The sequence below is a fragment of the Periplaneta americana genome, chromosome 8 (assembly GCF_040183065.1).
Source record: "Periplaneta americana isolate PAMFEO1 chromosome 8, P.americana_PAMFEO1_priV1, whole genome shotgun sequence".
Lineage (NCBI taxonomy): Eukaryota > Metazoa > Arthropoda > Insecta > Blattodea > Blattidae > Periplaneta > Periplaneta americana.
Genome location: NC_091124.1, coordinates 142,128,570 through 142,146,105, shown reverse-complemented (window position 1 = coordinate 142,146,105; position 17,536 = coordinate 142,128,570). Strand labels below are relative to the sequence as shown.

The 17,536-nt window shown below is 34.0% G+C and overlaps 1 protein-coding gene and 1 long non-coding RNA gene across 2 annotated transcripts in view; one reads left to right on the top strand and one right to left on the bottom strand.

The window, feature by feature from the left end:
• LOC138705120 (uncharacterized) overlaps positions 1-17,536 on the bottom strand; it is a 106,508-nt gene that overhangs the window by 42,974 nt on the left and 45,998 nt on the right. The window lies entirely within an intron of this gene.
• The window catches only part of LOC138705113 (malonyl-CoA decarboxylase, mitochondrial-like), a 96,976-nt gene that overhangs the window by 50,022 nt on the left and 29,418 nt on the right, over positions 1-17,536 (top strand). The window contains exons 8-9 of the mRNA XM_069833753.1: positions 2,421-2,633; positions 7,766-7,871. Of these exons, the coding sequence (XP_069689854.1) occupies positions 2,421-2,633; positions 7,766-7,871 (319 nt within the window). The remainder of the gene's footprint in view (positions 1-2,420; positions 2,634-7,765; positions 7,872-17,536) is intronic.

Sequence of the window (17,536 nt, the reverse complement as noted above, 5' to 3'; positions counted from 1 at the left end):
GGGTTGAAATCTGGAGATCGCGGAGGCCACATTGTTGGAAAGTGCTTACTGATGACTTTGGTCGAAAAACGAACCTCAATTACGCGTGTTAACTCCACCATTAATTTTTTAGTAGGTTATTTTACGACGCTTTATCAACATCTTAGGTTATTTAGCGTCTGAATGAGATGAATGTGATAATGCTGGTGAAATGGGTCTGGAGTCCAGCACCGAAAGTTACCCAGTATTTGCTCATATTGGGTTGAGGGAAAACCCCAGGTAACTTGCCCTGACCGGGAATCGAACCTGGGCCACCTGGTTTCCCGGCTAAATGCGTTAACCGTCACTCCACAGGTGTGGACAATACTGGAATAAAACAGACTTACAGTAAACGGGGAGCACTACTACATCATGTTACAGAACTTCGTCATCCCTAGACAGAGGAATCACGATATGGAAAACATAATCTTCATGCAAGATGGCGCTCCACCCCACATCTTTATCACTGCAAAAAAATTACGCAGATGTTTGGCGATTGTGTCATCAGTAGGCACTTTCCAACAATGTGGCCTCCACGATCTCCAGATTTCAATTCGGCCGACTTTTGGTTGTGGGGTTACCTTAAAGAACGAGTTTTTCTGACACATCCAACAACCCTACTGCAACTGAAAGATGCCATCTCGCAAGAAATTGCCAATATTCCAAGACATTATCTGCAAAATGCTGTGCATGTTGTCGCCGACAGAATGCTATACGTTGAACAAGAGAACGGCGGACATCTTCCCAATGTTTTGTAAACCCTGTTGTTTGCCCAGCACTGTGATGTTTTTGTTTTTCCCTATCTCAAATATTATAATATTTATAGCAGTTTAATGTTTAAGCTGATTTTTGAAACAATATTTTAATAATGAATTTTTTCTTCCAGAAATAAAATACCGAATTATAAAAGTCAAATTAGTTCATATGTTTATACTACTCAAAAATCTACTTGATGGTAATTCAATAATATGGTAATGCACTCATGTAAATATTAAATATTTAGAACAACAGAATGCCAAGCAACCAACATATTGCAAAAATTTAGGGCAAGAAAATGCCAAGCAACAATTTTAAATTTAAGAATGTCTTGACTCACATAAGGTAATAAAAGGAACAAAACGTTAGACATTAATGGACAGTATTATTAGTTTAAATAAATAATGAAAAAGCAATTAGAAACATCTTTTATGAAATGAAATGTGTACTTTGTCCAAGCAACACATCTACACTTAACATTTTGAGGGCAATATAATGCCAAGCAACATTTAACTATATTTCAGTTTTTGATGTTAATTCTTCTTCAGAAAGTGGCAAATATTCAGATTCAGAGCTGGAATTACTTCCTTCATCATTTGATTCATTAGAAAACTTCAGCTTCCTCCTATGTACCATTCTCTCCAAACTATCTTTGTTGCTTGACATTGTCTTGCAGTTATAGAAGATGCATGAAGTATTAGGGTAAGAACTTACAACGGATAATAGAGCCATCTGTTAGGTTTTCTGCAGAAACTCTTGACACCATAATTTTAAATGTATTATTTCCCATGAGATGGCATGATTAGTTCAATTTGGCACTTTCTTGCCGGTACCCCCTCAATTATAATTTTATATTCACAAATCATTAGCAAAGTGAAATAGGCTTACAATTTGTATTAGAATAACTTCACGCCTTCTTAGTAATCGAGAGAACCCGGATTACTAATAAATAACTCATCAACAGCATTTTCATAATTATTCAACATTATCATAATCTGCAAAATTTACAGACTAATTACATGATTAGTCATCAGTGTTGTGATCGGAATTCATTTGTTGAAAATTGTTACAGTTTTGCTTTTTCCTGGTGTTGAGACATGTCTGTCAAATCATAGACTGTGAATTTATTCATGACATGTCGGGAATCTTTGATAGAGTACGAGATTTTTATGTACGTCAATGTTGTCTCTGTATTGCTGTTGGAGGTCGCCAGTTCCAGCAATTTCTGTAAAAACTGTGTACTTCAGTTTATTTTTTTCTTTCATTGTATCTTTCTGTATTGAATTTCATTGTATTCCAGCTTAAGTTTCTTGCCTTTAAAATGTAATTTCCGCCATTGTTTCATATAATTTCAAATGGTAGAAGTGAATGGCGTGCACATCCTTTCGAAATTTTATGCAATAACGTGGAAATTTGAGTCCATAGACCAAGGGTTTCATACTGGTATCTCAAGTTGCTTGTCTAGGACCTCCATATTCGGCGAAAATATGTTGGTGTTGTATATAAATATGTAAATCTCTTAAAAATTCGAATGATACTCAAGATCAGAAGAATTTCTTGTATGAAATACTAGTACAGAGTCTTACAATATCTGAAAGAATCAAACATTTATGTTAAAATTTAAGGAAAGGTTATTTTTGTTGCAGGCCAACCTGATGTTTTCACTGCTGACGAAGTGGAACAATTGAAGTCTCACTTAAAGACCGATAATTTTTGGTCAGAACTGAAGCAGTTATTTAAAACTAATGGTTGGGCCACAGATTCAAAATTAGTGATATTGCTCGAAGTGCCCTTGATGCGCTTGTGTGCGAGATACCTGTACTTAGAAAAACGAAGAGGCTATGCTTTAGATAATGTTGGTAAGTTTTTATTTTTCTAGACTTGTGTAAACTTAAAATTTTGTGCGTGGCTGGGAAAACTAAATAGTTATAAAAATATACGCAAGCTTTGCTCTGATAAATGGTATCTTTACTCTGCTGTTCCTTAGCACACAGTACATGACTAAATTTTTGTATTAAACACGATTGAAACTATAATAGCAAACATTATCATATGTGAAAATGCACTGAAGGAATTGTAACCTTTGATACTCTCTTTCATGACTCTCAAATGAACTACTGACTATTGTTCTTGTCTCTGAACCTAAATATCATGGATTAAAACGAGACCACATTTCACATTTTCGGCACCCTGAATTACGTATGAAGTACCACATATCTGTTTATGATAATAAAGAAATAAATGAAATGTTACTTGAAAGCATGATGAGAGCAATGTGAAAATTGGTATTATTATAAAAGAGAGATTAGTTAGTGAATGTCACACTACTTCATTGTTAGAAAGTGTCGAATTTGTTAACATTTACAACTTTTGGCTTATCACCCTATATAATTTGTCAGTATCCACTAATGTAGGTGTGAAAAATAATGCAATAATATGCTGCCTTCCAAAACTTATTGCTTTTGGCATAGTTCAAGTCGTTCAGTGCATAATTAGGGCCATAGTTAGGACCTTGGCTCATATGCAGCAGAGGAGGTTGATTTTTTTAATGCAGAAATCCAAAATATGCTTTCCTCCAGAAGAGAAGTGAAATTGGGAGAGTCCTTTGCCATACTAAGTTTGTGGTGTATGAAAGAATCTTATGATATTCAAGCAGTTAATATTGTAAGCATAAATCTTGACATGGTTATTATTTCACTTGTCTACAGTTCTTACTTTCAGACACAGATTGATCCACGGATAGATCACTATATTCAGGGTGCGAATTAAGATTTCTGATGGTGGGGGGGGGAATAGAATTCTAGATAGAGAATACCATACATAAAATTATTATTATTATCCTCATTTGAAACGGCTCAATGCTTGGTCGCACTGATTTGCTTCTTTGGCATCTTATTATATCCATGAGCAGGCGTAAGATAAGATGTGTAATTCTTAAGTTATTGATTGTTGTCAGCTTGCCGGTGTTGATAATACATCAATATTATTTTCTTTGCTTACTTTATACTGTACTTTATAAAGTATACTCGTAGTAAAACAATTATATTTTGTGATGGGAGATAGAATTTATCCCTGGCAGGGATGTTAATATGAATTTATGAGAGAGGGTTAACTTTGTAGATACTGCAAGTAAGTTTTCGGCCCTCTGATGCCACTGTGTATTTTATGTAATGAGTTGCAGATAATTATTGGATACACATACCAAGGAGGATGTTTTCTTTTAATGACTAGAGATTGGATTGATTCGACCTCAGTTTTCCACGTAACGTTTTAAAGCATAATTTCTTCACGTTTTTATCCCAGTGAGTCCAGGTAAATGGCGGAGAGTGGGACAAATCTGTACACACTTTCCTCCCACTGTACCACCTCCAACATTGAATTCTTGACATGAGCGAGAAATGGCTGGCCAATTTTGTTTTGATCCCTCTCATCCAGAGTCTAGGTCTTTAAAAATCCATCACTCTTAGTCAGGTTTGAACCTGAGACCTTGGATTTAGTGCCAAACACAATAATCATTAGTACACTGAGGACAGCGTGTCCAGGTAAAATATTTGATGAACGAAGAGACTGTGTTAGGAGCAGATTTTCTCGCTGCACTCCAATTTATTTTGCAGTTATATCTACCATTTATCCTTAATTCATACAGTTATTTGTAACAAATGCACGAAGTGATGCGATGGTAATTATTACAGCTTACCAAATTTCCAAGACATCAAATGCCAGCATGGAATTCCTATGAAAACAGTTCATGGATTCAAACGAGATCGCATTTCACATTTTTAGCACCCTGAACTAAGTATAAAATACCACACATCTGTTTATGATAATAAAGAGATAAATGAAATGTTACTTGAAAGCATAATGAGAGGAGTATGAAAATTATTATTATTATTATTATTATTATTATTATTATTATTATTATTATTATTACTCCTATTGCTCTACTACTATTACTGCTACTGCTCCTGCTATTATTATTATTATTATTATTATTATTATTATTATTATTATTATTATTATTATAAAAGAGAGATTAGCTATTGGATACATGAATGCCACACTGTTTTATTGTTAAAAGGTGTCGAATTCATTAACATTTATAACTTTTGACTTAAGCTTATCACTAGACATGAGAAATATATGCTGTTATACTACCAGTGCGCTTCGTGTGCCTCTGACTTTGAGTATGTCTCAGAGTTGGGTGAGTTAACTCAGTGTCTTTCGTTCGTTTGAACTCATGCTTGTCATCATGGTAAGTTAGTCCTCAGCATTTGGGTGGTTGAAAGCCACTCCTTTGACTTCGAAACACAACTATCTGCCAAAGAAAAATTTAAAGACATCATTTTCTTTGTTAAAGAAAAATTGCACTATTTTAAAGACTTTTACTTTCTGTCTATTTTTTTCATCTTGTTTCATATCCATTGTTCAAGAATTAAAACAGAAAATCATTATCCCGAATTTAAAAGAAAACTTACAAATTAAACCAAATCCTTTAACTCTATTAAATATAGAATATAATCTAAATTTAACAGAATAAATACTGAAATCAGAAGTAAACACTGAAATACTGAAACAATTGTCTTTAGAGACAATTAATATTAGGTACCCTCCACAAAACTGGCTTCATTTATACACCGACGGATCCTTGATCTCCAGAGAACAAGGTGCCGGTGCAGGTGTTACGTGCTGTTTCTTCTCACTTTATAGATCTCTTGGATATGGAACAACAAGTTTTGACGGTGAAATCATTGCAATAAGTGAATGTCTCAGGAATCTTCTATGCCACATCAATAAATTTAAGAATGCAGTTATATTGTCAGACTCCAAAGCAGCTATTCTATCAATCATCTCTAAACACACACCTTCATCTCAAACAGCAGAAATAACTAAAATGCTCTCTCAATTAATATCACTCAATAAAAGATTTGTATTCCAATGGATACCATCCCATTGTGGAATCCTGGGAAACGAGAATGTGGATGCTTTAGCAAAGAAGGGCAGCGCTGCTACTTTCAGACCTGTTACTAAATCTACATATTACTCTGTGAAGAGATTTATTAAATCTACATACTTAGACTTCAACAAACAAAATTTGATAACACAATCCCAAGGGAAAAAATGGAACTCTCTGCATCAAAATCCACAGTTAATTCCCTATTTACCACGAAAATCGTCTGTAGCTGCATTTAGATTGGCAACAGGCCATGATTGTTTGGCTAAACACCTGCATAGAATTGGAATATATCAGTCCCCTAACTGCCTAACTATTGTGCAACTCAAACCAAGAAATGGATTCGGAACACCTCAAAATCTGTGCTTCATTGGCTGGTCATGATAATATCTTTGAAAAATATTGGAGTGCAAGAGGTCAAATGACTTTATTGTCAAACGCCTGGCATTAGAAAACAACAACAACAACATTTTCTGTCTGTAGAAAATACACCTAAATAGGGCTATAACATTGACAAATATCAGCCTTTTTATTTTACTATGTTAAAATGATGGTGTATTACGTTTTTGTTTTACATAATTTTTCTTTTCGTATATTGTTGCAGTGAATAACAAACCACATTTTCAAATTTTCGAAGGAGAATGATTACCTGTTACTAGAAAACATAGGCTTACAACTAGAAAAACTTCATTCCACTTCTATTATCTGTCTCAAAATCTGTATCACTATTAATAAATTTCCTCATTTGAAATTAAGTCACAAATTTTACATAGAGCTAAATATCCATAATGTTTATCCAGTATTTTTTTCATCTTGTTTACTACATTTTTTCCTATTTCGTTTTCCAGCTATTCAGTTTGGTCACAATATAATTGACTACATGTTATTTTCTGTCTGTAGAAAATACACCTAATATAACATTGACAAATATCAGCCTCATTATTGCACTATGTTAATATGATAGTGTATTACGTTTTTGTTTTACATAATTTTTCGTTTCATATATTGTTGCAGTGAATAACAAATCACATTTTCAAATTTTCAAAGGAGAATGATTGCCTGTTGCTAGAAAACACAGCTTTATATCTAGAGAAACTTTGTTCCACTTCTGCAGAAACAATGGGGGCATATTTGAAATATTTTACACAGACGTTATTTATCTCAAAATTTGTATCATTATTACAAATTTCCTCATTTGAAATTAAGTCACAAATTTCGTCCTCGGCATCTTGCTATTATTGTTCTTTACAGGATGTTGAATGTTGCTTGTTACGAATAGCAGTATTCAGTTGTAATGTAACCGATCAACTAAAGTTCACTACTCAACGAAACACACTGAAATCCCCCACCCCAACACAATTACGTACCGGTGCCTAAAGTCAGAGGCGCATGAAGCGCAACGTAACAGCATACAATTCTTAGCCCTACTTATCACCCTATATAATTTGTCAACATCCACTAATGTAGGTGTGAGAAATATTGCAGAAAACTGCTGATCTCCAATACTTGCTGCTTTTGGTCATGTTTTAAGTCGTTTAATGCACAATTAATAATTAGAGCTCTGGCTCTTAAGCAACAAAGGACGATGGATTTGTTTAATGCAGAAATCCAAAATATGGTTTCCAATAAAGTATAGCAAACTCCATAGCTGACGCCAATGCCTGAACCTTTTGTCATGTGTAATAAATATCTCCGTGTGTTCTATTTATTATTAATTGTATGTGTAAATTGATTGCCCGCAGCCAACAGCGTGGCTCAGAGAGCAGGTGTGCTTGTCTGCTGATCCAGAATTATGCTCGGGTGTGGGTTCAATTCCTGCTTGGGCTGATTACTAGGTTCGGTTTTCTTCTAAGTTTTTCCCAACTGTAAGACGAATGTCATGTAATCTATGGCAAATTCTCGGCCTCATCTCGCCAAATACCATCTTGTTACCACCAATTCCTGTGATGCTAAGTAACCTAGTAATTAGATACGTTGTTAAATAACCTACTAAAAATTGCTTGCATTGTATTAATAGTTGAATGTTTTCTTTATTAATAGCAAATTTTCATCTTCGAAATGGAGCTGTGATGTGGCGTCTGAATTGGCAAGCAGATACAAGTCCTCGTGGCCTTGGAAATTCATGTGGTATAATGGTGAACTACAGGTACTAGTAATTTTTTTGTTATATCCTTCTTGAATTAAGCAGAGTTTTGCAGTTTAGGCTCTTTATTATCAGGCACTGTAACATTATGTTAATGCATCTTATTTTTATAAAATGTGAAAGCTAAAATCTAGAACAGGCAATATGTTTCATATAGTTTATTTATAGGATCTGTTACAACAATAAAAAAAGTTATGGTTAAAATAAAATAAATCCTTGGGCTGATTGATTTTTGTAACGTATGAAATGTTTTCATTAATGAATAAATACGACTAAAGGCAAAATTCTATATGCATGCCTATACAGTATCCTCAACTTTTGGTGTAATAGTTATTACCATAATAACATTGTGGAGACTCTATAAAAAAACATTTTCGTTGTAAGATTAATCCTACAGTGAACAATGGCACGTGATTGAAGTAAGGCTTAATTGGCCGCAGCTTGGCACCAGTGATTCTCAGTAAGAGATCATGCCCGTTATTGTACATTCTGTTTCATGTTAAACATTTCCCGTTACTTGTCAAAGTAGACCTAACCTCACTACTATGCATTTGTTTACTTAGGAAACTGTTACTTTATAATTTATTAATTGGATTCAACTCAACTTATTTATACTGTAGATCATATATACCCAGATTGCTCGGCCTTATAGGTTTTGACAGTAACAACTTTTGTAAGGTTTACTATGCTGCCATCTAGTTGTTACATAAGGAATCACGTCATAACTCCCTTTTTTTTCTCCAGAAATGTGCATTTATTTAAGTACCACGTCGTAAAATGGACCCATGCCTTTTATAAGATATATAGGTAATATAGTACATGATTCAGTATAAAAATACAATTTACATTCAAACACTTTCACCAAGAGTGAAGTGTTTTACAAGAAATCATTCATTCAATAAACACGAGAAATTACTAAACTATTGAGCAATGGATTTGGATGTGTTCTTACAGATTTTATAAATTTGTTTCTGGCATTTTGAATATAATCACTAAATAACATTATATTTAGTGACTCATATAGTTGAGAGTTACTGATATCATAGTCTGTTCCCGTGATTGTTCTACATACTGATCTTTGTATTTCATCCAGTCTTTTAATATGACGTATATGAATATTTGGCCAAATTTCACAGGTATATAACATATATGAACGAATCAGACAAGTGTATAATAAAACTTTGACTTTAAGAGAGATGCGACTTTTCAAGAGAGGATATAGCAGCATGAAACATTGAAAAGCTCTGTCTCTGATTAAATTTATATGTTGTCTGTAAGTCAATCTTCTATCAAGATAAACGCCAAGATATTTTACATCCGAATTAAAAGGTATGTTTTGTTGTTGAACTGTGAGTTCTTCTGGTAAGTGTGGAAATCTTTTAGTGAAAACCACTGCCTGTGACTTAGTTCCGTTAATCTTTATTCGCTATTTTGTAGACCATTGTGTAAGTAAATCAAGAGCTGCTTGCATTTGTTGACAGACGAAAATAATATAATGTCTTGTGTAGAGAACTGTATCTGGAACATTTAAAGAACCATATTATTGAATACAGATAATACAATATAATATTTGTTTTATTCAGTCTTATGACAAATCAATTATTAAAACAATGACATATATTTCATAACATGTAGTCATTGAGTTTTATACAAAGTAAGTTTTCGCCCATTCAGGCATCTTCAGGTTCTGTGTACAATATCTCATTATTAATCTGTACGATAATTACAATGATAGTCGATGAGATGGACTGTTTAAAATTGATCATGATATATATAAAATGTACAAACATATGCATAATTAAAATGTAATCATGTTATAAGGTCATAAAATTGTGAACACGTAGTGTTTTACATTTTAAACTTCATAATACTCAGCAGGGGCGGCTTTAGAGGTAGTGCCGTTGTGCCATGGCACTACCAGAATACAGAAGGAAAAGGAGAATTCATATTTTCCGCTCAAAACCTGAGAGAAACAAGTTACGCTTATACAATCTCTACCGTCAATATGATCTTTGCAGCGAAACACGTTGTAACCAGTGTTTGGAGGATGGATCTGTGCCAGGCACTACATCCCATAAGAAATATAATGGGATGCGCGTGTAGTCTTCATGTTCGCTCGTCCTTTTCAGCATCTAAAGCATGATCTAAAATGTGCCAGGCACAAATTGCCGCTGGCTTTTGCAGTGCTTGTAAAACTGTATACATCCCCATTTTCTACGCCGATCCCTTACTGCCTCTCGCTCTGTCTGCCCTTCCACTTTGTCGGAACAAGTTTCGTAGAGCGAAGACTGCAACAATAAGATAATAAAATCTCTCCCGGTTTCTTGAAAACTTGCTTGAGAAAGTTTTCACTTTATTATTTCTACAACAGTACCAATTGTAGTGTGAACGTGTTAAGTTGTGAGGTTGTCATCGTAATAATAGTCGTGTTATCGTGTTGTGTACTGTGAAAAAATGAACTCGGTTGGCACTTTATTGAAATCTCCGTTTTCAACATTAACATATGAAAACAAACTTCGTGTTAAAGAATTAGGCAGACCTATACCGCACTTAAATATTCATCAAAAGCAGCAAAGTGCTAAAGTTAACACATCTCGTAAATTCAACCCAGATATTTATTTAAAAAACAACTGGTTGTGTGGATGTGATGTGAAAAATGCGTTCTTCTGTTTCCCGTGTGTTCTGTTCCGAGGTGAACTTAGCTGGTCAAAAGTGGGTGTGACAGATTTAGTACATTTATGGGGTAAAATAAAAACACATCATAAGTAAAAGGTTAATATGAATAACGTCTTCAGTTTGTCTATGCTGGGTAAAGTGAACACTGAAAATCAGTTAAATTCACACTACAGACTCGCGATTGCAAAACATAATGAGTAAGTTGATAAAAACAGATATGTGTTAAATTTAATAATAAATTGCATACGATTTTGTGGGGCACTAGATTTAGCACTAACAGAGCACGATGAATCTGAGGAGTTTTGTTTGCAAAATAGACAACTTCAACAAAAAATGATTAATTTATTTTCAAGTCAGAAGAATCGGCAAATGGGTTTTATCTATCGCGCATATTAACCTGGTCAACAAAAGTGCTCAAGTGCTCCAGTTGTATAAATTTTGGTGAGTGATTATTATTATTATTATTATTATTATTATTATTATTATTATAAAAGACGAGAATTTCATGCACTATAAAATCCCGAAATATGCATGCATTCATGCACTATCAAACAATGAAATATGCATGATCAAGCGAAAAATACATTAAAATATGCACTTTTATTTTTGTTTCAGATGTCTTGTTTCACTTCACTTTTTTTGCACAGTTAAAATCCTAACAACATTTTAAAATTGGTTTCTGTGAGGTTGTCAGTCAATATGTTTTTGTAGGCAGAGAATGACCTCTCTATATTGCAAGAAGTTACGGGTTTAAACTTGAATGAACATATTTGTGACAGTGTCAGGTCAAATTCTTCATTCAAGTTTTCGCCACAAATAACCTTCTTCACTGAACAAAAGAATCCGCAGTCCGGGTTAGCATTTATGACCCTGTCCAATTTGTTTTTCGCCGCTACATCTCACTTTCCTACGGGCATAAGTGAGGGATCTATGAAATTCTTTGCAGACTCTTTCTTTTGTTCCATTCTTACAATATGTGAAACAGATGCGACATGCTGGTCGACTTGAAATTTTTTAGTACATTTCATCTGAAATTATAATAGACCTTACAGTTACCTAGATACGATTTAAAAACGGACATCGTAATTTAATAATTATTTTAAACAAGTTTTGTAATTTTTTTTACAAAGAACAATTGTCATATAAAATGTTCGGAAACAGAACAGCATTGCTTAACTCTTTACTCCAACAGTCGCAAAATACGACATCCTCATCTTATCTAATAAAATCTTTTCCTTTACAGTAATCCACTGTGCAAAGAGTACACTTTTGGAATCTTTAAATTGGAAACATATTAGAACCACATTAACATGCGCAAACAGAATAAACAAGCACATTAACAACTTATGATATTCACACACAGCAAACACAGTTTAATGATGATTCCAATTTTAGAAGAGTCTAAATTGCTACTAGTACTAGAAAAGGAAGAGAATTTACAACCTCCCTGAAAGAGGATGCTTTTGACCTAAATTATTTGTCGGCTATTTCCTTGAACCCTCTATATTTCCTCTCTACTTACTATTCTCAAAATATCCAACGTAATAAATTCATTTATGACACGCAGTGTATAGAGGGTCGTCGGTAAAGTGTAAAAGTGGACTTCCGTCCAGGGAAAGGTCCTCTAACACCTTATTGTGAAAATCTTAACATTTTATTTAATTTTTCTGTTATTTAGTTTTTTTTTTCTTTTTATTCTTCAATCCTGATTCCTGAAGCTAAAATATGGGACATAAAATCGAGAAACTGAGGTGTCTACACAAAACCATTAAAACATGCATTTAAACTGAATGTAATGTATATTATATGCATTATTAAGCTAAAAATTACCTAAATATGCATTATGCATGTTTTTATCCCTAAAAAGTCGAAAACATGCAAATATGCACGGGAAAAGTTACACATATTTGGAACCGGAAAGTAATGAAATGGATAAGTACTAAGTTTGAGCTATGTCCTACGTTCCTATAAAAACATGCATTTGCATGGAATTCTCGTCTCTAATTATTATTATTATTATTATTATTATTATTATTATTATTATTATTATTATTGCTTATTTCTTGTCTTTGGTTTAGACCATAGGCGGATCCAGGGAGGAAATAGTAGGAAAAAGAATTACCCTCCCCCTTAGGGTATCCTGGATCTACCACTGATTTTGGCACTAGGCATTAAATATGTATGAGCCGCCACTGATACTCAGTGTAGATCTTGTTTTGTAGATTTCATTAAAGTGATGAATTGTATGTTATTAAAACGTGGCAACTGCACAGGCTGTTGTGATATATCATTATGATCTGAAGTAGTGTTTATGAAGACATGAGGCGACCTTGCTGCTTTAGATACTATGGCTAATGTGACGCGAGCGATGTGTCTTCATAAACACTACTTCAGGTCATAATGATATATCACAACAGCCTGTGCAGTTGTCACGTTTTAATAATATACAATTCATCATTTTAATGGAATCTACAAAACAAGATCTACACTGAGTATTATGAAGTTTAAAATGTAAAACACTACGTGTTCACAATTTTCACAATTTTATGACCTTATAACATGATTACATTTTAATTATGCATATGTTTGTACATTTTATATATATCATGATCAATTTTAAACAGTCCATCTCATCGACTATCATTGTAATGATCATACAGATTAATAATGAGATATTGTACACAGAACCTGAAGATGCCTGAATGGGCGAAAACGTTCGTAACTTACTTTGTATAAAACTCAATGACTACATGTTATGAAATATATGTCATTGTTTTAATAATTGATTTGTCATAAGACTAAATAAAACAAATATTATATTGTATTATCTGTATTAACATTGACAATCTGAATATTTACAACATGCTTTCTAAGTTCATATTATTGAAGCCTGTGCTAAAGTCATCCTGGAAATGCTACAAAATGTTCTCTCCATATTCTCAATTTTCTCTTCATATACCAAGCTCTTTATGTAACCCCAAAAGAAAAATCAAGGGGTGTTAAATCTGGAGACCTGGCCAGCCATTCTACTGGTTCATGCTGACCAATCCAATGTCCAGGGAACTGTTAGTCCAGTCTGCTGCAACATTTCTGTGGCTTAACCCACCAGAATGAAGAATGATATCAATTCTTTCCTCTTTCGATAATGTCATCACGAAAATCAAGAAATTTGTTATAGGAAAGCTTCAAATATTCACAACAGTGCATTGAAACTGCCACAGGTTAACCAAACAGTAAAGAGGAAAAGTTCATTATCAGAATTGCATAAAAATTCCTTTTCCAAAGCCTCCTTATTATTGTACCATGTTACAAAATATCTGTAGATGCAGTAACTAATGTTTGTGTCATTATGACTGTTATCTTTAAATAGCTTGAAAACGATTAGAGATATCTCAAAACAGATTACATCATTGATTTTTTTTTTTTTTTTTTTTTTTTTTTTCAGAAAATTTCATATGCTTTTGAGTACCTACATGACCCCCTTTTCATTTAAAATTTCAAAGTTGCACCCAAAATGGCGGCTTTTGAGATAGCTGAGGACTAGAATCAAATGTGTCACTGGTAGAGCATTTGGTCTTACAAATACTGGTAACACCTATAGTAATCGAAAATCAAGCATATGGAAGATACTTATATGGTTCCAGACTTTTAATTCACCTTGTATATTTCATATTTTTTTAATCACTCTCTTTGTAACAGTATCACGTATTTGGTTAACTTTGACATTGACATCCATTTCTTTATTGAGACACAATAAACTGAAACCTAAACATCATATTTATTACTTAGAGAACTCATATACTTGTCATCATTCGTAATTTTGACTCCTAACTGGATTTCTTCCTTCAAAAGCTAAAACTTTGCCCTTATGAATTGGTATGATTCTAATAGAGCTTTCACTTCGCGCATTTGAAGTTTGTATGTACTTTCCAAATCATTTTCGATTTATTCTTACTGTGTCTTCAACATACATTCATTCATTTAGTGTTCTGACCAAGGGCAGGTCTTCCACTGCAAACCCAGCTTTCTACAATCTTTACTATTTTTTTGCCTTCCTATTTGTTTCTTCATATGATCCATATATCTTAATGTTGTCTATCATCTGAACATCTTCTTCTACCCCAACTCTTCTCCCGTTCATCATTCCTTCCAGTGCATCCTTCAGTAGGCAGTTTCTTCTCAGCCAGTGACCTAACCAATTCCTTTTTCTCTTTCTGTTCAGTTTCAGCATCATTCTTTCTTCACCCACTCTTTTCAACACAGCTTCATTTCTTATTCTGTCTGTTCACTTCACACATTCCATTCTTCTCCATATTCACATTTCAAATGCTTCTATTCGCTTCTCTTCACTTCATCGTAATGTCCATGTTTCTGCCTCATACAATGCCACACTCCACACAAAGAATTTCACTAGTCTCTTTCTTAGTCCTTTTTCCAGAGGTCTGCAGAAGATGCTCTTTTTTCTATTAAAAGCTTCCTTGATCATTGTTATCCTCCTTTTGACTTCCTGGAAGCAGCTCATGTTACTGCTTATAATACACCCCAAGTATTTGAAGCTGTCCACTTGCTCTACTGCCTAATTTAGAATTCGCAAGTTTATCTTCTGTATTTTTCTTCCTATGACCATGCTCTTCGTCTTATTTGCATTTATCTTCATCCCATATTGCTCTCAGCTGTCATTTAGCTTCAGTAACATATCCTCTTCATTTCCTCTTTTGCTAACAATGCCATATCATCAGTAAATCTTATGGACTTTATTCTTCTTCCTCTTACTATCACTCCTCCCATGTTCTGAAAACAGTTCTTTACTAAATCCTCCAAGTAAATGTTGAACAGGAAATTTAAATATGCATTTATTTACTTTTACTACTATATAGGCAATAGGCTTAAGGGCTTTACTAATAGATGGTACCGGTAATATATTATACACACTATTTAAAGGGTGTAATTGATGTTTTGTTACAAGGTATATGGATTTACTATAAGGTAGAGCCACTCGGCAATTTCCGCTAGCAGACGAACTCGTGACGTCACTTCGGAAGCTTGTTAGCCACGGGATGCATTATGGCCTCCTAGCACCGAAGTATTTGTAACAAGTTATCACACAAAATTCTTTTAAACGACAATTTGTTTTTTGTTTAACTTTTATTTGTGAGGAAAAATGTACCACTCACAAAAGGAAACTATATTAAGCGTGTCTTATCCCTATGTGTTACAAGTAATTTCATCTTCTAAATTGGAGAAGAGTTTGTACGAAATAATATTTTTGTATCAGAAAATATAGTTACCCTTCATAAGAAATGTTCGTTATTAAATAGAACAATTACATAGTGAATGCTAATAATTTCCTAACATAATAACAATGACAGAAAACATAACACATTAATAAATATTATTAGAAAATGCAGAAATAATAAAGACATGGGTAGGCCTAATTATTTCTGATAGTAGGCCTATGTATTTTAATTAATATAGGCACATAATTTTTCCATATATATTACTATATCATTAGTCCTATATTTTCAAATACTCGTTATAATACACATTAAGCTGATTATTAACATAACTCACTTAAAGCTATAAACTATATTAAATGTTACAAACATATTATGCTTGACATCTTTGGACCCAGATTGGCCCTAGAGCCCTTTCAGCCTCATTTAAAATTACCATGACTCCATGGGGTGAAGTCGGTTGGAGAATAAAGCTAGCCACCTCATGCCATTCATTGACTATGAATATGTGAAGTTGTGAACACTTTATTATGTTTGAAAATAGGCTGCATATTTTCAAACACAATAATCATTAAGTAGATATTTATATCACATACCTTTTCCTCCTCCCTGAAGATTGGAATGAATTCTTCTCTCTTGTCAGCGCCTAGCAGAAGCTTGCCATTTACGTGCCTTCTTTCTTTGTAGTTCCGCTGCTCTTGCAGTCTTCGCTGCCGTATTCAGTGAATGAATGCGGATAAATGTCCTTGTTCTTGTATATATTTTAATTATTAATGGATGTACATGTGGAAACTTCTGTGCGAGAATGTTACACATGCCCTTAATGACGTTGCAGCAGTTTAATTTATCACCATGCACACCTACAAACACTACTTCAAACTGTTTCACTGTGCATAGCCATTCATCTGATGGTTTGAGCAGACCTCCTCGAGACAGTTTTTCAATCCAGCCCTGATGTACCGGCAATGCATCTGGTGTAACACTAATTAATTGGCCTGTAGGATCCCCTAATGATCTATCTACTTCACGACAGCGAAAAGCAATATAGCCAGCCAAATATCGTAGACCTTCGCTGGAAAATTCAGAAACATTTTGTATGACTCTTGCTTCAGGAAGGTTTTCAACAGTAATTTCTGAAATTTCAGAATCATTTTCTATCATTGCCAATGCCTCTGTCATGTCTGGTAGAAGTCCTGCAAAAAGGTTAGAAGTAAGATAATCATTTGTATCTGCTTCTAGTTCAACAGCTGAGGAATTGAACGAAATGTCTGAAATGTTGCGACTCATTATAAGCAGCCTCAAACGGTTTTTAAATTCTACTGGAAGGGGATGGTCGTAAGTGCGTCCCAATGCTCTTATTTGAGAGAAAAGATTTTCAAGGCAGTCTTGGTTCAGTCTAGCAGTTAAGATGTAGCTTAGCCCATACAATTTTCTGAGGTCAGAAAAACAACCTAATAAAGATCTAATGGACATTATAAAACCTTTCTGAAAAGGAAGCAGTGAAGTGTTCTTGCCAACTCTCATTTTTTCACACATGGTATGAAATGTCCTTAGAATATTCTCTTGGTCTTTAAAATGTATGCCAAAACCACTTGCAATGGGAATTTGTTCACTGTCCGGAATCCTAGAATTGAAAATATCAAAAACATCATTAACAAGTTTGAAATATTCTGATGCTTCATGTTCATTTGGCAAGAGGTAACTAATGGCTTTTGCAACGTGATTTGAAAATAATTCACATGCAAGACGGACACGCTG